General features: G+C 39.9%; 1 protein-coding gene across 1 annotated transcript; it reads left to right on the top strand.

The window, feature by feature from the left end:
• The first annotated feature begins 2,686 nt into the window (after window positions 1-2,686).
• On the top strand, window positions 2,687-22,720 carry LOC103481980 (angiotensin-converting enzyme). The gene is made up of 25 exons (XM_008437846.3): window positions 2,687-3,481; window positions 8,737-8,904; window positions 9,007-9,094; window positions 9,846-9,989; window positions 10,083-10,274; window positions 10,602-10,699; window positions 10,788-10,957; window positions 11,534-11,757; window positions 11,876-12,020; window positions 12,183-12,281; window positions 13,500-13,622; window positions 13,708-13,913; window positions 13,993-14,129; window positions 14,526-14,684; window positions 15,492-15,579; window positions 15,698-15,841; window positions 16,874-17,065; window positions 17,480-17,577; window positions 17,725-17,897; window positions 18,920-19,143; window positions 19,223-19,367; window positions 19,475-19,573; window positions 19,736-19,858; window positions 20,594-20,778; window positions 21,500-22,720. Exons 1-25 carry the CDS (start codon window positions 3,239-3,241, stop codon window positions 21,706-21,708), a joined length of 3,876 nt encoding a protein of 1,291 aa, XP_008436068.1. The 5' UTR covers window positions 2,687-3,238; the 3' UTR covers window positions 21,709-22,720.
• Window positions 22,721-24,319: the final 1,599 nt, after the last annotated feature.

Genomic DNA, 24,319 nt, shown 5'->3' on the forward strand with positions numbered 1-24,319 from the left:
TTGAGAAACACCATGTGAGGTCAGTGAGAACAGGATCACATGGAGGAAAACGTTCCAGCAGAACCATCTTAAACACACAGTCAGAGCTGCATGTTTATGTGTTAGCATGTGTATTTAGAGTCCAGACAGATATGACATCCAGACAATTTTCACAGCACTTCACTTTTTCCACAGTGTGTTATGCTACGGTGTGTTATATTCCAAAATTGAATCAAGTTAATATCTTTCCTCAAAATTCTACACACAAACAGATTCCATTATAAACGTGTTCGAATGTTGAAAACACACCATTTGGCTATTGCAGTGTTTTCATTAAGTACAATATTGACATTAAAATCACACATGAATAAGTTTGGTCACACAATAAGTCATTAATCCTCATGGCAGCGATGGATGGCCCTAAACGTCTTGAAACTTAATGAAGATCAGACAGAGGTAGTGGTTTTTGGCAGATCCACCATAGAGTCCCTGACTAATCTTTGCTCCTTGGCCCAGTATGTCAAGCTGGTTATTACAAATTTAGGGGTCAAGATGGATGCAGGTCTTAAGCTGGAAGCACATATTATAAAATCCAGCTGACACACTGAAGGCAGCTAGCCAAAGTAAAACCCATTCTTTCTAGACAGCATTTCGAAACAGTGATCCATGCATTGTGACCACATGGCTGGATTACTGTGACGCACTTCATATAGGAGTCAGTGATTTACATATTTCCCAGCTTCAGAGGGTCCAAAATGCTGCTGCATGTCTTTTAACAGGTACACGAAAGTTTGACCACATTTTCCCTATTTTAGCATCCTTACACTGGTTGCCAGTACATTTTAGGATTAATTTAAAAATCCTTTTATTTGTTCATAAAGCTCTTAATGGCCTTGCCCCTCCCTATCTGTCTGAGCTGTTACATTCTTACACACCCTCCTGTTCCCTCAGGTCAGCTGATCAGTTGCTCCTGAAGGTACCAAAGAACGTTTCTCTGTGGCAGCTCCAAGCTATGCAATGATCTTCCCTTGGACACCAGACAGGCCTCTTCACATCAGAACGCCAGGCGCCATGTTGGGAGGAAACCAGGCCTGGCTCAACAGGAAGCCATCAAAGTGAAGCGGTGTGAAAAACAGCGGTATTTTTGTTTTTGCATGAAAGAAGTTATACGTGAAACTTTATGGTTGAAAAGTCACAAATTAATAAATTAATATTCGTGACTGGCTGCATTCCTGTGTACTTTTCTCAGTCCTTGCCCTTTATTCTCCCCCAACGTATAAAACAACATCATAAACAAACCTCCTGAATTTCTCCTATAATCTGTGTTTTGGGTGAACCACCCCAGGATAATCAGTAGTTCCCACCATGAAAACCTTCTGGATTCATCCTTAATATCAGCCGCCAGTGAAAACACGGCGCTGCTGTTTGAAACAGTGAAACCATCATAAATGCAAGCAGAAAGCAGCACTTAGGCGAGAGATGGAATCTGAACTTAAATGTCAGCTTCGTCCTGTAGACTTTTATAAGCTACCGACGTCCAAAATAAGAATAATTGCTGCATTTAGAATTACGAGGCCCATAATTAGGATTGTAAACTTCACTGATGCGTCTCCTCTGTAGCTCTACACACACAGGAGTCACTGCTGCCACTTCCTCTCTGACTTTGTCAGAGACTGATGACGGCTGTCATCACGGCCAAAACTCTTATTATCTTCCTGTTTTAATGCTTAATGTCTCTTAAAAACATGTACACTTTTCTCTCTGTGGGTTTAAGTGACAACAGCTTATGATCAAAAGCAGCTCAGTGGATTTGGCTCGTTTGGTTTTCCTAATAACTGTGTAAGACAAAACGTTTCTCATTCCAGGGAATACAAAGTCGAAGATCTAAAGGGATAATAATAAAGTGTCCATGCTGCTCTGTGTTTAGTGAGCAACATGTAGATAAATAAAGCCCGTCGTCCACTTTAGGATATATTTACATTCTCTTTGCAGATTCCAAACGTTCCAAAGTGAGAACATTCCTGACAGAAATGCTTCTCCTCCAGATTTTCCCAGCTCTGATGCCCTCTGTGCTCCGTACCCACACTTGTTCCTGTCCTCTTAATATTTAATAAATATACTATAATGTGACTCAGTGTGAACAGCCAGCTTTTTTAATGACCTTTAAGTTAATGTCTGCTGGTCTTCAGTGAGTGTGTTAGCCACAGCAGATAACTTCTACATCTGAAATAAATTTGGCTGATTCATAATAAATATTTAATAATTAAAACTGATCACTGTGTGCTTAATGTATCTATGTATTCTCACTGGCCACCAGGTTGGACCCCCTTTTATTGTTTCACTTTTTTTCTGCCACATTTTTTCCTTCCACTTCACTTTCCATTAACATCTGAGGATGCAGCACTCTGAACCGCCAACCGCCATTTTTTTTGTATTGTTCTCACTAATTTGTTGAATAACAGAAAAATATAACTTAGCTGCAACTTATTTGCTCATTATAATGTGACGTAACAGGATGAAAAGATTTGTGACATCCTGTTAATTAGAATGACAGGAAACAGAAAACATTTATTTGTACACCAAATATTTGTTGTAACTTCCGGTTATGAATAAAAGACATTATAGTGTATAAACCCCTCCATCTCCCTTGCAGTTTCTTCCTATTATTTTTCTCTCTTCCCCCCTCTCCTGTTTTTCTTCTTTTCTTTTGTTTTTTTAGCCACCCCCTCCCCCTGTTGTCTCCAGGCTGAAACGGGGGAACTGGGAGTAAAATATGCGGAGTCCCTCCCAGACTCTCCGCTGCGCTGCTTATTGAAGAGCCGTCACTCTGCTGGCATGAAAAGGCGCACAGATCCAGCGCAGGCGGCGTCGGTGCGCAATGATCTGCACGCCGTCCGCCGATCTTTCCAGACGATGAGGCGCGTTTGCGCACACAACTTTTTTGCGCACCGGACGCTGCGAGGCTGAATGGATCAGTAGCGGAAGGTGGAGCGGGTGGGGGTCCATCAGACTCACCTGGCGCTGTTCCCTGCGCCAGTCCCCGCTCTTCTGATTGGTGGCAGTCATTTGTTTGGCTCCCGGCTGTTTGAAGGGAGGGCTGGAGCCAACGGGGTTGGGTTAGAGTGGCACTTTAAAGAGAAGCTCTCACCGATTCCGGTCTGTATCTTCAGTCTGGGAGGAGTGGAGGAAGGTGTAGCCGCGCTTTGCTCCACTTAACTTTTCCATTTAAGTTTTTTTTCTTTCCTCCACTCTGTGTGTGATGGGAGCCATGACTCCCGAGGCGCGCAGGCTGGTGAGAGCGGCGCTGCTGCTGCTGCCAGCCCTGCTGCTGTGTGAAGCTCTGCCAGCCGCCTGGCTGCCAGGGGACTATGCAAACTCTGTTGACGATGCCCAGAGGTTCCTCAGTGACTACAACAGCACCGCAGAGGAGGTGTTCTTCTACAGCGTGTCCGCCAGCTGGAACTACAACACCAACCTGACGGAGCACAACTCCAAGCTGCAGGTATGGAGAGCAGGGGGAGCGAACAGTTTAGTTTTCGCATGGAAAAAGTTTCTCTTCACGGAGCTGAGCTCTGCTCCACTTGCTTATTAATATAATTCATCTCCCTCCAGCTGCGTGTGCTCATTTCCCTGCAAACGCAGGCAGCCAGGGTTATTGGAAATAAAATCAGATTGGAGAGAAGTGCTGCTGCTGGCTGCTGCTTCCTTTCATGCATTATTAGGACTCTTCTTATGACTTTATGTATTTGGCTGTGAGCAGTGGCGCAAAAAGAAAGAAAGAAAGGAAGAAAAAGAAAGAAAGAGAGAAAGGAAAAAAGTGGGTACACACTATATAGGGGCGCCATGCTAGAGGGGGCGCCAAAAAGATGGCGGAATAATTATTTCCTGTCGGCATTCTCTATATTTTACAGATGTTTGAAAACCCCTGGTGCCTCATAGAAAGTACTCAGCTTCACTCTGACTGTGTTTGGATCTCATTCACTACTCATGTACTCTGTTGTTCTCATACAGGAAATTTGTCTTGGACATCATTATGCACTCAGCAAAGCTGTTGTCACAATTACACACACTGCAAGCAATACAAACACACGTTGAACACAATAAAATAAAAACACACATGTTGCTCAGTAAAAGCGCAGGTTGCTCATTCCCACATACATTCCAACATGATTCAATATCAATATTTACAGAATTATCTCTGGTGACTAAAGCACCTGCTGCACACAATTAGGTTTTTTCTCTCATTCACCATGTTCAAGGTCCACCATCTTTTTTTTTTTTTTTTTTGAAGTTTATTTTTTTGGCACCACACTGCCTAATCTGTGTGCTGCACAGCTGTTGAAACACTTTAGAGAACAGTCAAATATCTAGACACAGTGTAAAAACTGGTAAGAGGCTGTGTGTGTGTGTGTGTGTGGGTGTGTGTGTGTGTGTGTGTGTGTGTGTGTGTGTGTGTGTGTGTGGGTGTGTGTGTGTGTGTGTGTGTGTGTGTGTGTGTGTGTGTGGGGTGGAGGGGTAAATGCTAAATCCTGAGGAGTTCTGATCCAAATACACAGACAGAGATTGAAGAATTGCTTCAAGAATTGCTAACCAAAGTTCTCAGAGGTTGAAAAAAGACACATTTTGCTCGTCTTTTTTTTCGGAAAAGTTTAAATGCCATTTGCAGTCAGGAGAGGCAAAGCATCTTAAATTGACAAACTCTCTACTGTTGTCATTCTGCATGTCCGATGCTGCACTGCGATTCCACTACATGATTCTAAAAGTTGTGAATATTTGGACATTGAATGTACAGACAGAACAAAAAAACTTTTGAATAGATTTTCAGGCAGAAAAGAAAGTTTACAAATCTTCCAGCCTCCTCATAGGTGTCCACCAAACCTTCATTCTTGGACAAATCTTCTTTACACAATTTATAATTGTTATGTCCAGGTGTCTGCACCAACATTGATGTCAGAATATATGCAGATAACTCAGTGATTGATGCATTTACCGAAAAAAGAAACAGTCTCTTTAATTCTGTCTTCTCTGAATTCAGTAAGTCCTTGGAATCATTTTTCCATGGTGGAATCATAAAAACTGGTGTAATAAAGTTACGTTACAGCCCAGCGTCTAATATTCTAATAACTTGGCTATCCTGAGGCTAAGTTCAACCTCTATCCAACATTTTCATGGCAGTCTGAATGACTGATCTGTCACATACAAAATAATCCAATCTGTGTTAATCTGCAGGCAGAACTGTCGTGTTGCATTTTAATCAAACTTTTATGTCATTGATGTGAGACATGCATCAAAATTCTGCACCAGAAGAAGAAAAACTCTGTAAATCTGGATGTAAACAATGGCTGTAAATGAAACTGGTGAAAGCGATCTGTGTCAGTGAAGCTCATCACATCACAGTCCCTCCACTCTGGGTCCAACTTCACATCCAGACAGACGTCTCTACAGTCGCTGCAGTCAATGCTGTACAAACGGCCACTGCTGGTAGTTGTGGTTACACGTTTTCTTAGGTTTCTTCACCTAATTGATCAAGTGACTGTTGGCTAACATTGCAGAACAACTTTAAAATCCATCCACAGACCGCAGCATTCCTTATTGCTTACATATGTTAGGTTCTGATCCCATTTACACAGAAGTCTGATTGCAGTCACATTTAATTAATTTAGTGAGAATGACTAGGCAAAAAAAAAAAAGGATTTTAGCAAAAAGTTGTAATTGAACTGCTGTGTGAGTGGAGCCCACGTTAATTTCTACATGTTGTTCTGAACTCCACATTCTTAGAAAAATGAATGTTACAGTGGTTTCCATACCAACAGATTACTCACAATAGTGACCTGTTGCATCTACATCTACATTCACAGGGTTTAAATGCGTTCATTAACCAAATTAATTTTTTATAATTTAATAAGTTAGGTCACTTTAGTTCTGAGTCTGAATGTGAATAATTTAAACATAATAATGAATATGTCTGAATTTCGGAGGAAATTGACCATGAAATGTTTGAATGCTGAATATTAACTTTGCCTGTAATAAACCTGGCAATCCTTCACCTTTATACTGTTGATTATGTAGCAATAAATGAGTTATGGAGCGGTTAATTGGTAAGCAACAATAAACAGGACCTTGGAGATTGAAATACATCTCCCACAGCCTGTAGTTATCTTTATTGTATTTTATTTTATACAAAGGTAATAACCAACATGAATGACTGCTGGCTTTCTGGAAAAAAAAAGACTTAAAGGGGGCAATGGGCGGGTGGAGATGGTCAGAGAGGAAGAGCACAAAGGTCAGAGTTAATACATCAACTCAGAGCCACTTTTTCCTTTCACTGCAGTCTGTTGTTTCAGTGATTGTGTGGACAGAAAGAGATACGGGTCTTCAACAAAAACAGTGGAAAGAATCTGCTGTTCTGTGTGTTATGGTTCGTGTGACAGTTTTTTTATTTTATTTTTCATGTCAGTGTTCAGCAAATGGTAACAATTGAGTAACAATACATTGTTTGTCCATATGCTGTCAATTTGCTAAATGTATAACATGTGTTGTTTTAGGTCACAACTCTCTTTAAAATGTTAGATGCAGGAGAAAAGATTGGTTTCCAGCAGCCTCCAAAACCACCGATTCTTTAAACACTGCCATCACGCAGCGAGAACGTCCGTGACCTTTCAGAACGCCGTAAAGAAAAGCCTTAAAGATTCACTGGAGCTGTAGGCGAGAGAGTGTAGCGCAGAGACAAAAGCTTTTTCTAAAAATATAATCTCCTCTCCTTTTGTCAGTCACATTATTGATCCCAGAGGAAAGATGTGGTGCTATGACTGTCAGTATACAGGGACAGGCTCATGAATTGTTGTCGAGGTTGCTGTAATGGAGGATTTTGGGGAAGGAAAAAAAAATACAAGTAGATACAAGTAGATACAAACTGTAGGGCAATTTTTAACACTTCCATGGCCCTCAGGGATACAAACCGTTCCATAAGTAGCTCACTCTTTGTTCTCTCTGACCTTCACAACTATGAGTTCTTTGCACATTTATGTCAAAAATGATGATCATTAAAAAGTTGATTTTAGTAATTCAAATCAAAATGTTATATAGATTTATCACAGTGATATAAACACTATTTTGTAAGGCCACTGAAAGTGTTTTACACTAAAATATGAAACCTATTGACAACACTCCATAGGTTCTCTGTAGCGTTTAGCTCAAGCCAGTTTGCCAACCAGCGATGCGTGGTCATTACAGCAGGTCCTGATACTTCAGGTCCTAAGTCCTGCTGGAAAATGGGATCAGAATCTTTCACATCATCCCACAAACTCTTGAAAGGCTGCAGTTATCACTGCTGCAGCCTGAACAACCAGATTACTCAGCAATGACAGTTTGTGGCTTTCCTTGCTTGTTGAGGCTGTCAGTGATCCTCATGATTCTGTAGACCATAACATTTATGCATTGAAAAATCCAAGAGCTAGACTTTTTCTAGCTCCACTTTATTTAAATGCATCTGTTTGTAAAGTGACATGATCTTTGTCTTTATTTTAAATCTTTAGTAGTATTGAGTAACAACATTTTGTCTGACATGCTCGTTACACCTTTAAAGTTCAATGCACTTGGGAGCTGTCTTAGATACACAAATCAGTAATTTGTTCAAAGTTTAACCACAGTGTTCAACTCAGTGATACATTATAACAGCCTCATATGGGAAGATACACTAGAGTCTACTGAAAAACAATAAACTGATTTTTTAAGTGGGTGCAGTTCAAACAATCCAAATGTACCAAATCTCTTCGTGTGATGTAATACTTTTTTTTCCTTTTTGCATCACCCTCAGGTGTAGTGTTATCATTGCTTATAGTCATTACACTGTCAAAACTGGGTGTTTAGACAAAGGGGAGTGTTGAAGGCATGTGAGTACATAAAGAATAAATCAGGAACACCTGACATTGACACATTATTGCTGCCCGAATGTAATTACTTGTATGATGATGATGATGATGAACTGTTAACTCAAGCTCAATGTTGTTGTGGCACAAAGTAGATGAAGTGACACATTTTTGATATGACGATCCCTGCCCACTTTCAAGGCAGCACTCTGTTCAAAGCAAACATAACCAGGCAAAAATACAGGGTACAAAACGGACAGGCCAGCCGTGACTGTATCGTTTATGGGCAGGATCTTGAGGATCTGTATTTGAAAGTCTGTGTCTGGTTTGGGAACCTTCAGGTTTTGTCTATGCTTATTGCTGATGATGTACTATTGGTCTTTCCAGACCACAACCTTCATCATGTTCTAGTGTGTTTTTGCAGCCAAATTGGAAAAAGCCGAGACGAAAGTCAGTTCATCCTGATCTGAGGCAATAGGTTTCAATGACACTGCTAGCAATCAGTGTTTGCTTGATGCAGAGGAGTGGATGTGTCTTTTATGCAAGTAATAGTCATGTTATTGGAATGCCTACTGAGACCGATTCCAGGCACATCCCATTGGACGGATAACCTGGGGCAGATTGAGAACACGTTTGGTGGGGAACTGTATATTGCTTCTGACATGGAAACGGGTTTGAATCCCCCAGAATGAGCTTAAATCATCAGGTGGTTTCCCTCCTAGAAGTCACCCCCTGTGAACTGATCTTGAAGTTAGTGGAAGGTGATGGTTGTATGGATGTTGTTCAGGCTTTAATGTTTTCTAAATGGGAGGATGGAAGGGGGGGGGTCCATATTTTGCTCTAATACATTCACAGAAATGAACACACTTCTATCGCTTCTTGTCTTAAGGTACTAGCAAGTCTTGAAGAACAAGCCTTTGTTGAGGCCTGGGGGGGAGAGGCCTCCAAGGTCTTCTCTCAGGGTACCCTGAACAATCTTACTCCAGCCGACAAGAAGCTGATTGAAAAGATCAAGTCACTGGGAGCTGCCAACCTTCCACAGGCTGAACGAGAAGAGGTCTAGTATTTTTCATGTATCAAAAGTATAAATACGATGCAAAAATGCAAAGATTTACTTGATTCACAGAACCTGCTCATTTATCTTTTATCTTGCTTTTAGTATAACACCATCCTGAGCACCATGGACAGTATTTATTCAACAGCTAAGGTGTACCCACAGCCAAACATAAGCTGGAGCCTGGAACCTGGTATGTAAAAACAGTGTTTAGGTTTTAAGGGGCAAGATCCATGAATTGTATAAATGTTAGTTTGTAGCAGGAAAGAACTCTGCATAGGGGGAAATGTTGTACTCAAAACAGTTTTAAGTGCTTGAGATTTTATCAGTTTTTGGAAGCAACAGGATGGGTATAATTTCTGAAGAATTCTAAGAGGAAGTCTTGAGGATTTGTCGAGAGTGCTATGTGAAACACTTAACGAATCTTCATGGCGTGGAAGGTGCAGGCATTCATTGAGAACAATAGTCTTTTGTGTTTGTCAGCTACAACTGCTTAATGCATTTGCTTGAAAATGCTCTAATGCACGTACAGGGAGAGTGAAAAAAACAATCACCTTAGAGAATTGCTCATAAACTGAAATGAGCTCATTACATCCATAGTGTTGAGTAGTTTATCTTTTATAGAAGCTATCCACAGTGCAGATGAGGTCGAAGTTTATGTGCGTAAACCACACATGAACTTGGACCCTTTTTTCTCCACCATTTGACCTTGTGTTTAGAAGAGATGCTTGAACGTCTATGAAAAACCCGGGACTGTTAAAATCAACTTAATCTCCCCGATAAAGAGCATGTGATCCTCTTGGGGAGCAGGAAATTATGCAAGCAGCAATGCATCAAGATGATTACAGGGAATTTAGCATATTTTCCCTTTGCGTTGCGTGATTGATTGATGTTACCTTTCCTGTGTCTGTCTAACTAAAGGGAAATTCTCATTTGTCTTGAAGAACTCACAGATATTCTGGCCAACTCCAGGAGTTATAAGAAGTTACTGTTTGCTTGGGAAGGCTGGCACAATGCATCAGGTGTGCCTCTTAAGGAGCATTATCCCAGGTTTGTGGAGCTCAGCAACAAAGCCTCAAAGCTCGATGGTAAGAACTCTGATTTGGCTCAGAATGAAAAGGCAAAAGATGTAGGTATAAATGTTACACACCAAAACTTGTGAAAACTGAATTTGTTCAAAGGCTTTGATGACACTGGGGCTGATTGGCGCTCTTGGTATGAGACGGAAACCTTTCAGGAGGATTTAGAAAATCTCTACAAGACAATTGAACCGCTCTACCTGAACCTGCATGCCTTCGTGCGACGCAAGCTCTACAACTTCTATGGATCCAAATATATCAACCTAAAGGGACCCATCCCTGCACACCTGTTGGGTAAGATGCACACAGCTACCACGATGAAAGCACACGCTCACCATTTGCATTTTTCTTTCATACAAAAAATTGAAGAGGTCGGCTTTGCTTAGTTCCACTATAAACTTCTGTGATTGCAGAAACTACGTTCTTACCAGTCAAATGATCCGTTTTGTCCCAGATAAACATCTCCCTTAATATCAGACAGCTGTAGCCCAGTAACATGATATAGACCTTTTATGGTCAGTGAGCGCTCTACTAATACGCACTGAAGAGAATGCCTTAATGTAGGATCTCACACAGTGAGTCAGAATGACTTTTTAAGTATGTTTCCATCCTGCCACACAGGAAATATGTGGGCCCAGACATGGAATAACATTTATGATATGATGATCCCATTTCCTGACAAACCCAACCTGGATGTGACCGAGGAGATGGTCAAACAGGTATGTGTGAAAGATGGACTTTATGCTATTGCTATGGCCTGCAAAGATAAATGATGAACTAACTGTTCAATGGCATTGGTCTTTTCAGGGCTACAATGCTACACACATGTTCCGTGTGGCTGAGGAGTTCTTCACGTCTCTGGGTCTAAAGGAGATGCCTCCAGAGTTCTGGGAAGGGTCGATGCTTGTTAAGCCTGAAGGTCGGGAAGTTGTCTGCCATGCGTCTGCCTGGGACTTTTACAACCGCAAAGACTTCAGGTAAAATAACTAACCTGTATTACCTCTGCATCTGCTTTAGAAAACACAAACTATACACATATTGCATGTTGTTGTTTACATCCAGAATGCTGGAGCGTAAAAAGGCGATTCTTTTATTTGCCATCCATAGCCGCACAGGCATAGTAGAACAAATTCGTTACCAAAATGAAACCTGGAAATGTAGGTATAAGTTTTGTGCAGTGTGCCACATCAAAAGCATAATAGCGCTAAAAAAACATCATGTTGCAGAGTGTCTATAGTTGTTAGTAATTGTGGCAATTGAGGTAGTGGATTGCTGGTTGAAGCCCTGTCTGTCTATTTGGATCCTTGGGCAAGACACTTCACAACCTTGCCTATTGGTGGCAATCAGAGAGCCTGGTGGCACCAGTGGATGGCAGCCTCTCTTTGGTCAGACTGTGACTACAATTTGGCAGCTTGTAGTAGTATAATGACTGACTGAATGTAGTGTAAAGCACTCTGGAGTCATTTTGGACTAGACAAGTGCTATACAAGTACAGACTAAATACCATTTACAAGTCAATCTGTACATTACTGCTTGTGTTTCATCCTGTTCAGGATTAAGCAGTGCACCACAGTAACCATGGAACAGCTCTTCACTGTACACCATGAGATGGGCCACATCCAGTATTACCTGCAGTACAAGGATCAGCCTGTGGGCTACCGCCGTGGAGCCAACCCTGGTTTCCATGAAGCTATCGGTGACGTTATGTCCCTGTCAGTTTCAACACCCAAGCACCTACATGAGATTAACCTTCTGGAGTCTGTGGCCACTGACACAGGTAACAATTATTGAATGGCCTCCAGTTAAAGAGATGCAAACTTAGAGTACTGTCATTAAAAAATGTAAATGAAGACTTAAATACATTGAAGAGGAATCTTGGATTTTTCAATTTCTAGAAACTGATCTGAACTTCCTGTTGAAGACTGCTCTGGAGAAGATAGCCTTCCTTCCCTTTGGCTACCTCATTGACCTCTGGAGATGGGGCGTGTTTAGTGGAAGCATTCCTCCAGAGAAGTACAACTCGGAATGGTGGTACCTCAGGTGGGACTAAATCCAAGAACAACTCTTAATCAAAATCTACTTAGTCATGTTTGATAAATGCAACATAAAGGGGAAGAATAAAAACAAACAGCTGTATGAGGAAACATTTGAAAAACAATTTCTCATTTTGAGTCAGTGTCTCATTAACTCTTCCTTTCACAGAACAAAGTACCAAGGAATTTGCTCACCTACCAGCCGCACAGAGGAGCACTTTGATCCCGGCGCAAAGTATCATATTCCTGGAAACACGCCATACATCAGGTAGATCTCTTCCAGCATTTACAATTTCACGACAACACTACAGTGTTTAGAGGGAAAGAAAACCTCAAATTGAGAATCTGTGCAGTACTCAGAAAATAGTGTTATTATATGTTCTATATTCTATTCCCTAACCCTAACCCTGCCTGCCGATCTGCGTATCGGTGTGTGAATGTGACTCTAGTGTAAAACACTTTGAGTGGTCAAAATGACTGGTAAAGTGCTACATAGGTTCAGTCCATGCTGTTTTTGGTTGTGTTTTATAAGCGATTCGCTTTGTTCTGTCACATAAAAATCTCAATAAATACAGTGAAGTTTGTGGCTGTAATAAGACAATGTGAAGAGACATTGAAGCTGTGTGAATTAGTGATGGGACTTAAGGCTCTTTGAAGGGAACCAAATTTGTTCAAAGAGCCGTTCAAATTATCAATTTTTATATTTTTTCTAAGATCAAGCCATCTTATCTGCAACAGTTTTATTTTAAATGTTTTCGTGGTAAAATTTCTGAAAAAAGTTGAATCACACATATTAAGTAAATTAGCGCAGCAGGTCCTTACAGAAAATATTATGTATATATTTTTATACAATCTGAGCATATAGATGTCAAGTACATGTGCAATTTTTTAAAGTATGAGTTGTGTGAATTAATAACATTTTAGTGCTATTTTTAATATTGACACAAAATAAAAAGGAAAATTTAACAAAACAGAGATGAAAAAGTTGATTTAAATTTCTTTGGCAGAAACAAAAATCTTCTTCTGCCCATGTCCAGCATGTCCAGCCCTTTCTTCTATATTTATTCTCTAATTAAATATATTTAAGTTTTTTAAATTAAATACAAGAGCTACTGCAGTGTGAGCAGAGCATTGTAAACAAGCAAAGTTGTAAAAGAGTTCTTTCCTTCCAGGGTAAAGAAGCAGTCAAAAGAATCGTTCATGAATCTCACATCACTAGTGTGAACACTTTCACCCAGTTCTTCTCTACATGTGAAGAAATTGGTTCCGGTTCCGCTCAGTACGCAAGAATGAGTGGAAATGATGCTATTGTCTGCTGCTTTGTTTTGTTGCCTTGAACCAGCAACAAAGGAAGCCTGCTGCAGAAGCCAAGGTCATTGAAGAGTTCATGTTCTGGCTTGTTTTAGGAAACGGGGGACATACGGGCGCTTGAGAAACATATGAGACAAAGTGAATCCTTGTGAATGTGGTTTCCCGTCTCTTGCAGGTACTTTGTCAGCTTCATCCTCCAGTTCCAGTTTCATGAGAAACTCTGTGAGGCAGCCAAGCACACCGGGCCTCTGCACACCTGCGACATCTACCGTTCCGCAGAGGCAGGAGAGATTCTTCGGTAGGAAGGACGTCTTTGTCGCACAGCATCAGTAATGCACAGTTTTGAGAAAGTAAACATGCTATTCATTTTCTCCCTTCAACAGAAAAGTTCTTGAAGCAGGTTCCTCTAAGCCCTGGCCTGAAGTCCTCCAAGAAGCTATAGGCACAAATAAGATGAATGCCACCTCCCTGATGAGATACTTTGAGCCCATAATCAAGTGGCTGGAACAACAAAATGTGGATGAGACCCTGGGATGGCCTGAATTCAACTGGGTCCCACCCATCCCTGAAGGCTACCCTGAAGATATTGGTAATGCTGAAGTGTGAGGACATTAAAAGCCCAATAGAGTATTTACTCTCTCAGCTGACTGTGATTCTTCTCTTAACAGACAAGAATACAGACGAGCTTGATGCAAAGCAGTTTCTGGATGAATACAACAGCACAGTTGAAATAGTGTGGAATGCCTACACTGAGGCCAGCTGGAAGTACAACACGGACATCACTGAAGCTAATAACCAGGAAGTGGTGAGGGCAACAGAACGTCACCTCGGCTGCTCTACTGCCGCTGTCATCTTTAGTGCATGTGAACACCGATCACTTGGAAGTTGTCTAAGTTTTATCAACTGAATTAGGACTACTTTGCACCGCTGAATTAAAAGATAACATCCATTTTTCTCAATCAGGTCAAGTTATTATACAAATTTTATTTAGAGACATCTGATCTAACTATTGATTAAACTTTTGTGACATTATCAGTTCATTTCTGTTAATATCTCTCATCCAAAAAAGGTTTTAGGAGAAAAAAATATTTTCTAACAGAGTGTATTAATTAAATGTTACAAACTCATGTTTTGGGGCATCCTCTGGCAGTAATCCATCTTATTCTTCAGTCTTAATGACCAAGTGTTTGTTGTTCTCCAGCTTAAGAAGGACCTGGAGATGGCGGCTCACACCCTGGAGTACGGCCGGAAGGCTCGCCAGTACGACACCTCTGACTTCCAGGACCCCTCGGTCAAACGCATCATCAAAAAACTCAGTGACCTTGAGAAGGCAGCGCTGCTTACTGAAGAACTGGAAGAGGTGGGAACGGAATGAATTCATCTTGCCAATATATAATATAATGCTGGAAATGCACCTAACGCTCTGATAAAGTATCTGAAGACAGGACAGATTTACAGATTTGTTACAGTTCAGCCCCCCAAGGCTGACATGACAAACACAGAGCTTATTTTACTGCTGGTTCTCCTAAAAACATGACATTCATACTGTTTTCTGACAACAACTTTAATTTATATATATATATATATCCATCCATCCATTTTCTTGCACCCTTTTTCCCTCAGTGGGGTCGGGAGGGTTGCTGGTGCCCATCTCCAGCCAACGTTTCGGGCGAGAGGCAGGGTACACCCAGTCTGTCGCAGGGCAACACAGAGACAGACAGGACACACAACCATGCACACACACACTCACACCTAGGGGCAATTTGGAGAGGCCAATTAACCTGACAGTCATGTTTTTAGACTGTGGGAGGAAACCGGAGTACCCGGAGAAAACCCACACACGCACAGGGAGAACATGCAAACTCCATGCAGAAAGACCCCAGGCCGGGAATCGAACCCAGAACCTTCTTGCTGCAAGGCAACAGCTCTACCAACTGCGCCACTGTGCAGCCTATATATATATATATATATATATATATATATATATATATATATATATATATATATATATATATATATATATATATATATATATATATATATATATATATATATATATATAATTTTTATTTTATTTATTTATTTTTTTTTTTATTAGCTATTTTCATTTGTTCATTTCTGTATGATTGGGAAAATTTGACGTTTCATCTATTTTTTATTTTTGCAGTTAAATAATATTACGTCTAGCATGGAGACCAAATATAGTGTGGCAGAAGTTTGTAGGGCAGATGGCAAATGTCATCCACTGGATCCAGGTAAAGTTAAGAATTTTTCAACTTAATTAGAAACATTTAGAGATTAAATTTATGCTAAGTGTAGAACTAATTAGTTAATCATGATAGGTAGTAATAAAATATAACTTTCTGTTTTCAGATCTCCAGAAAATCATGGCAGAGTCCAGGGATTATGATGAACTGTTGTTTGCCTGGAAAGGATGGAGAGATGCTGCTGGCAAAGTAATTCGTGACGATTATAAGAGATATGTTGAACTGGTCAATAAGGCTGCAACACTCAATGGTATGTCATGTGGATCTAATTTTACCCTACATGTACAATTCCCTCGTTCCCTCTCCAGCAGGAAATGCTTTCCAGGTTGCCTTAGAGGCAGGGAATGTAATTTAAATGAATGCTGACAAATATAAACAATGGGTGAATGCAGAATGTTAGACTGGTGTCTTAAACTGTGTTCCTTAACGCTGCAGATGTTTGGACTTTTTAATGCATAAAAAAAGTTTTCAGTGGCACTGATAATTAACCTGTATGCTAAATTTTCCAAGGTTTTACTGGTTTTTAAAAGTTGTCAATCTTGGTAAAACAAAAGTAACCCTTTGTCAGTTATGAAGTTTTAACACAGAAACTGGTGTATATTTTCTTTATTTTGATGAAAAATTCTGAATAATTAATGCATGCACCATATTGCTCCAACTGGGAAACAGAGAAGACGGTGCTAACTTCTTAGCAGAACCAGAATACAGGAATCATCCTGTGTTGTTTATGCCAATATGTGCCGAGCTAACACAAGCTATGTTAGCAATTGGCACAAATTGGCAAAGTGTGGAAATGCTGGTTCAGAGAAAATTGTTGAAAGCTAGGGCTAAAAACCAACTAATCTGTTGTTTATGAAAACCTAAACTGTAAATACATTTGGCATTTGATCTTAAAGTATATTTAGGATTCACTATTAATAACATTAAGCAGAACAAGAATATCTGTCTATTCATATTTTATGTGTGTGTGCTAAAGTAAACTATATTTACAGAAGGAAAGTGATATTTTCTGATAAGAGAACATTTACAACAGAATTATTCTGCATCTTTTGCAGCTTAAAGTTATTCAGCTGTTAAAAACCTCAGAACTGAGCTTAACACTCCTCCACAATAACTATTTTTGCTTAAGCAGTTCAAATAAATCTCAGCTTCAGGCGAGTGCGGTCAGGGAAAAGTGGGTTAACCCATAACCCCGTCGACTTGATGAGGAATGTAGAGCAAAACTGTGAGGCAAAAGTGCCACTTTAAATACACCTGTGTTAACCTCCGGTGCCGTTTACAGGGCATTCTGACAACGGGGCTTTCTGGCGGTCCCTGTATGAAACCCCAACCTTTGAAGAGGACCTGGAGGCTTTGTGGAAGGAACTGGAGCCGCTCTATCTCAACGTACACGCCTACGTTCGAAGGGCTCTTTACAAAAAGTATGGCTCAGATAACATCAACTTAAAGGGGCCCATCCCTGCTCACTTGTTGGGTAAGTGTAGAGCTTTTTGGTTGAAAATCATATGCACAATGTATCAGTAGCTTGGCTTTTGCACCGGCTTCATGTTTTCATTGTAGTAGGGTAGTGTGGAGAATAACGTCAAGCAAGGGCAGGAAAAATCCCTCTCTGGCAAAATCCTTGGAATTCTAACTCTACAGCCACAACTCTCCTTTTTTATATGGGAGTAAACCCCATTCATATGCTGTCTTTGGCTGCAGATGCCTTTGGATTTCAGCTAGATCAAATTTTCTTTTAGAGGCATAAAGCGTGAGAATGTGTGTGACAGTTCCACATGGACTCAGTCACAATCCCACATGGTTAAACAGCGACACGGCAGAGTGACCTGCTCCCTAACCTCTTAGTCTTTGACATAAAAAGTGCTGCTATTCTGCTTCAACATTTCAGGCAACATGTGGGCTCAGTCATGGTCTGGAATCATGGATTTAGTTTTGCCTTATCCAGATGCCACACAAGTCGATGCCACACCAGCTATGGTGGCGCAGGTAAATAAATGCACAAAATATACAGAACATAATGATCATAAGATCATAAAACAAAGACCGTCTGTTGGTTCCTCTGTACGTTAAAGCCTCTATTGAATTCCCAGAGAAAATGTCACAGTCAGTGCAGGCAATGCTGTTCTTGTTCAGGGCTGGAATGCAACCAGGATGTTTCAGGAATCGGACAGGTTTTTCACCTCCCTGGGTCTACTGCCAATGCCACAAGAGTTCTGGGACAAATCCATGCTGGAGAAGCCGACTGACGGACGCCAGGTGGTGTGCCATGCCTCTGCGTGGGATTTCTTTAACCGAAAGGACTTCAGGTTGAACTCTTGTTAGATTTTTCTTTTTCTTTAAAGATCTTACAGCAGTGATTCCCAGCCCAGTGATTCCAGGGTTGCTAGATCTGATAGAGTTTCCAGCCTAAAAACAACGTAAAAACCTGACCAACCAAGTTAGTAGCTGCTAAGTGGACACATCTTTGTTTGTATTCTGCTAATTTTGAACAAACACAATTTTGCAGTTGCTGTTTTTCCATTATATATTAAAATAAATGTGAATAAGCACGTTCATGCTTATTCACGTTATATGAATAAGTCATTAAAAGTCATGGCAGCGACAGATGAGGTATATTCACAATTCAGCCAGGGTGCCAAATGCTCATCCATCAGCCAATCAGAGGAGACGTCCACGTCTTATTCAGGTGTTGGAGCAACAAGCCCCGCCTACTTGGGAACAGCTACGTATTTGGCATTTTGGGCGAAATTGTAGTTAGCCATTTTACAGAAGAGTTAAGGATTCAATATGTTGAAATGATGCATAACTTTTTATGTGATTCATGTGATGCAAAAAAGTGTTTCCATTACAGTTTTGTGAATTACATCTATTTTAATATGGACAAAAAACCACTGTATTCTAGCACAAAAACTTTTTCCTAATTGGCGTGTTACGCACATTTATTTTCATAGTTTCAATTTTTGCTATTTTAGGGTTAATGGAAACGCAGCTACTGACTAGCTTTGTCAGAGACATTTTTTAGTCTTAGGTATGAAGAGAAATTAAGAGTACTTAGATAACGTTACTAAGGAGGTAAGCTTAGGAAGAGTGATAACATGCAAGCAAATACATTTAGGAAGTGCAAATTGGGAAAACATCTGGTATTCATCTTACTGGCAACCCTCTTTCCTTTTATCTGTCTGACTTCCTTCTTTTTCCTGTGAAGTTCAGGAGAGAGTATAGAAGTGAGTGTTTCTGTATTGTGGTTTCAGTTTCCTGTGGCTCCTTTGGAGCTTTAAGAAATGATTTTAAGGCTGAACTGTAATTGTGTGTCTGCTTGTGTTTCCAGGATAAAACAGTGCACCGTTGTGACTATGGATGACCTGATCACTGTGCACCATGAGATGGGCCATGTGCAGTACTTCCTGCAGTACAAAGACCAGCCTGTTTCATTCCGCACTGGTGCTAACCCAGGCTTCCACGAAGCCATCGGAGACGTTCTCGCGCTGTCCGTCTCCACGCCCAAACATCTGCAGAGCATCGGGCTCCTGGACAAAGTGGAGAGTAACCACGGTGAGCCACGATAAGAGCAATGCATTTGTTTTTTGCTTTTGGTTTGTTTCTAAGTAATAAATGTCTCACTCTTGTGCAGAGAGTGACATCAACTTTTTGATGAGCATGGCGTTGGACAAAATTGCCTTCCTGCCTTTTGGCTACCTGATGGACCAGTGGAGGTGGAAGGTCTTCGACGGACGCATCCCATCGTCAGATTATAATAAAGAGTGGTGGAACCTCAGGTGAAAAACTTCAGTTATAAAACGTGCCTGTTATCGTAATTGCTCATCATAAAGTGGTTGATTCTCCATTAACAATCAAATTTGTAAATGATGTTTGTTTATTGCAGACTGAAGTACCAGGGCCTGTGCCCCCCTGTAACCCGCACAGAGGATGACTTTGACCCGGGCGCAAAGTTCCACATCCCTGCGAGCGTGCCATACGTCCGGTAGTGCTGCGTTTGCAAAGCAAATGAGACAGCTAGCTTGATAAATGCTTTGACATGCTCATGCTCCAGCTATAAATAGATAAGAAAATAGGACTTGCACATTGTACGCATGACTTGGCGGTTAAGCATAATCCTTTAAGTGCATATTTTCATATTTTTCAGGTACTTCGTCAGCTTCGTCATCCAGTTTCAGTTCCACAAAGCTCTGTGTGACGCAGCTAAGCATAATGGGCCTCTGCACACATGTGATATCTACCAATCCAAAGAAGCTGGGAAGCTGCTGGGGTTAGTGTGCTCTGAATCCTACAGATTATTTTATAGCACGTGTCAAACTCAAGGCCTGGGGATCTAATCTGGCCCACTGTAGATTTTATGGTGGGCCATAAAAAGTTATCATGTGTTTTCCAGACAGTATCTACCTGAAAAAAAAAAATAGTACTTAAAAAAAGGCCAGTTGTGTTCTTAAATATTGTCACCTTCCTAAATTAAGTTATTTTTTAAATTTTTTTTGCTTAAATCATCTTTTGGCAAAATATGATTTAGGCAATTAAATTAGGAAGGTAATGATATTATTTTATGAAACCAATCAAAGCAATTCTTATCCATATACATCAGTCTGAAATGACGTCCAATGTTTAATTTTAAGAAGTACTCATTCAAAAGAGAGGGCTAATGGGCTAGACGGTTTTAGCAATACTTTCGGACACGACCTGCCCTTTAAGGACATCCGTGATCTTCATGTGGCTCAAACTGAAAATGAGTTTGACGCCCTTGCTCTAGGATCGTCTTCTCTTGACGGCTGGAGAGAAGATGGAGTGATGTGAAGAAGTAATTCATGTTTCAGAGTGAACTAATTACCGTATTAAATAAACAGAACTAGAGTGAATTCAAAAGCAGTATGGGAAAAGACCATCCTAACTTGCCTGGCCTTGTGTGAAAAAGTACAAACCACAACATTTTCAACAACAAACCCTTCATCTTCCTCTTCCTGATCTCTGCTTTGGCTGTCACCGCTTGCAGGGATGTGATGCGGCTCGGTTATAGTAAGCCGTGGCCGGAAGCCATGGCCATGATCACGGGTCAGTCCAAGATGAGTGCCCAGCCTCTCATGCAGTACTTCCAACCTCTCATCACATGGCTGGAGGAGCAGAACAATAAGAACAACGAGGTCCGTGGGTGGCCCGACTATAACTGGAGACCTTCAGGTATGATCGATGCATTCAGGCATTCACACACAAACAACCGCAGTGTTCAGTGAGTGTGACTGACTGAATAATGCCATCTTGTATGCTGACTCATCAGCATTCAAGATGGCATTATTCAGTCAGGCATCTTCCTGCTGAGAAAAGTGCATGGAGATTGAACTGATTTTGTTGCATCATAAAAAAACTCAGTGTATCTAGTTGGGATTGTGTGTGTTGGACCAACACAAAGTAGTGCAGAACTACTAACAGTGGGTGGACAAAAGTCAACCCACTGCTGCCAACGTAACAACTTTTTTGCTATATTTAACAACATTTTGTCCAGAAAACTGCCATCAGTGCACCCCTACCCCTAATTACAATGACTGAGCAAATTAAAGTTCTGTTGTGTTTACATGTTTGACCAAGCTTTAGAAGTTATTGTATTTAATTATGCTGTACTTGTGCACAGTTATCAAATACATTTGTAACTCAGTATTTTTATGTCTGTTTTCTGGGAAACATTTCAAGTCAGTTCTGCTCTGTTTCTCTAAGCCTCAGATATCTGTATCGGAAGTGAAAAAAATTAGTTTGATGGATCCTTAATTCTTACTGGGAGAAGGTCAAAACAAACAGAATGCTAAATTTATGACAAACTTCTCCAAGTAGTCGAGAGTCCACTGCTTGGTAATCTACATAAAATGTGATATTTTCATTAATTATTAGCTTTACGTGTGTCTTTTAGATATAGGTGAAGTTACAACGAATGATGATGGGAAAGTTGAGTTCCTGGGACTAAAAGTGGACAAGACCGCTGCCAAAGCTGGTCAGTGGTTACTGCTATCAATCAGCCTGGCTTTCCTGTTGGTCATCATCCATCTCGCCTACAGATACAGGAAGTCCAAGAAGCGTAATAAGTCCTTATCCATGATGGAGCTCAAGCAAAAGGACTAGAAGTACTGTAAGTCTGGGCTGATTTTATCGTAGCAACCACAAAGCCAACCTCAATGTGAAGAGCTGCAGAACGTCAGAGCACATTTTTTCCTGTACAGTTCACTATTCCTTTTCTTTTTTTTCACACTGAAAGATGACTCTGAATGTCAGGAATCTCAAACTGCTTTGTCAGTTTATATAAATCAGAACTAATGTTAAATGTTTTTATACTATCCAAGAAGTATATCTTTAATAAAAAAGAAAAATCTGGCATTTCACTGATGGTTTTGTATTTATTTTTGGGATGTTTTATGGTAATAAGGCATAGAAGTTATCTAGTTTTGATCTTAAACACTCCTTTTACTTCAAAGTAGTTCTGTAAGTTGAATATTAACAATTGGATTCATGATAAATATGTTTTAATATTTCTAATGTGTACTTTACCAGAAGTGGACAAGTTTATGCTTATGTTGTTCAAAATGTGACATTTTGTTCTTACCTGTTATGAATACACTCAAAATAATTTGATGTAACAAATAATATATTACAAGAAATAAAGAAATGTGTATATATAAATAGTGGGCACATTTAAAAACTGCGTGTGGACAATGGGGAAAAATAGTTCATTGGATATGTAGATTTATTTTGACTTTGTTTCTCTGAAAAATATTAAATTTTTTTAAGTGCATTTGAACTTTTGTAAAATATAGCTATAGGTAATTTTCTTAAGTCGTTTATTTTAAAAGATGCAACCTGCCTCGAATAAAGAATAAAAAAATCTGACCATGGAACTAGTTTTATTTCACACTGTAAAAAAAAAAAAACTTTTCTGGTTGATCATTTGTATATTTACTCTATAGGCTTGTATTCAATTTATTATTGTCTGGCAATGCAAAAAGACATCAGTTGTAATTTATTTGTAATATTTAAGTATGAAATAGGAAATGTTTTTAAAATGTATGTCTTTCATTGTTTAAATATGTTTTAATATCTGATTTTATTTCTGTAATAAAGAGATTGAATTCTGCCTTCAGCTCATCTAGAGGATGTTTGCTTATTTTTGCCTTTTGGACGATTTCGGGATGCAAAGAATCTAAATGATATCAATATGTAAAGGTATCAGTCAGGAAAATGGTACAAAAAATGTATTCTAACAATATATCTGCATCTTTCTAAAAACCTCTCAAAACCTTGTGGGGAAAATGTGTCATGATTTTCTGAAACCAAAAGTTGAACTTTTGACCAAAATACCAAGAGGCAAGTTTATCACAAAAACAAGCACAAAGCTTTTCTTTAGTTGAAACGAGAGTTTTTAATCAAAATGGAGGAAATTATAAACAAATTGAAATACCAACTATTTTTGATCCCAAAACTTTCAGTTGTCTACTTGGAAAAATGAAAATGGAATTCATTCTTTAGTGATATTGGCGGTCGAGGTGGATCTAAAATAAATAAATAAAAATAAATCTGGCTTCACCAGAGGAAGCTTTAGAACTAAATCTGGCAGAAAATGTGTGGGGGTTACCCAAACAGAACAGTGGAAAACTGAGGCTCCCCACAACTGAGATATTTGTAGAACTTGTACAGAATATTAACAAGTCGAGCTGTGATATGCTAATTGGAGATTTGTCAGTAGCAAGTGGTGCTCCGGTCTGCTGTGACCAGTGGCGGACAAAATATTCAACTCAACTACTTATTAAGATATTCTTATTCAACTACAAGTAAAAGTTGCTCTGTCAAAAGTTTCCTCAAGTTAATGACTTTTGAAAATATTAAAGTATTCAAAATTACAAGCTATATTTTCTGATGTCAGAACGATGCTGTGTTGTTTTCTGAGTGCTTTTGCAGAACCTTGGAACTTGCTAAAACCACTCTGCTACACAAAGTCTACACCATCTGTGAAAACTTCAATATAAAAATCCAATAAAATCTATTTTTTTAAAAAGGGAGAAAAAAACAGAAGAGATTTTTTTATCTCTCCACAAACAGCAACACTGGCAGAAAAGCTTATGAAGCTAAGACATGGTCATGAGTGTGCTGGTTTCTCCGCTTGACTTAACCCAACCTCCTCCACTGCCGAATGGGCTCTTTGCAACCGAGCCGCTTTTCCCCGAATGCGGAAGCTGATGAGCTTCCGCATTCGGGGAAAAGCGGCTCGGTTGTTTCCGATCTATTGAAAATTACATTTTAGACTAGGTGCTTGTACATCGATCTGAAGCCCCAACAAATAACGGTTTCAAGATGTACGCCTCTTTATACATTCACTGACACGAAGGTGAGTTTTACTTTCTTTAACTTTGTGGCTAACATTAACCTTAGCTTATGCTAGTAGGCAATATTCTCAGACATTGTTCTTGTAAAAATGTGCTATTTAAGTATCTAAACATTCTAACGGACAATGTTTTTACTTTATTTTCATGTATACTGTGTGTGTTTATCGTCGTTAGTGTCAGAGACTAATGGGGAGGTTACGGTTCGGGCTTTTTACTTCCGAAGCATGACAAAGCACAAGCCTCATAGCTTAACAGTAGTGCAGCTCTGGTGTCAGAGATCTGGTTTAGCTGACTGTTCAGGTTCAAAGTTGTTGCTTTTAGAAAAAATATGACCGTGTTGCTTAATGTCTCCGTGTTAT

This window comes from Poecilia reticulata, chromosome 19 (genome assembly GCF_904066995.2).
Source record: "Poecilia reticulata chromosome 19, P_reticulata-male-v2, whole genome shotgun sequence".
In the NCBI taxonomy this organism is placed as follows: domain Eukaryota; kingdom Metazoa; phylum Chordata; class Actinopteri; order Cyprinodontiformes; family Poeciliidae; genus Poecilia; species Poecilia reticulata.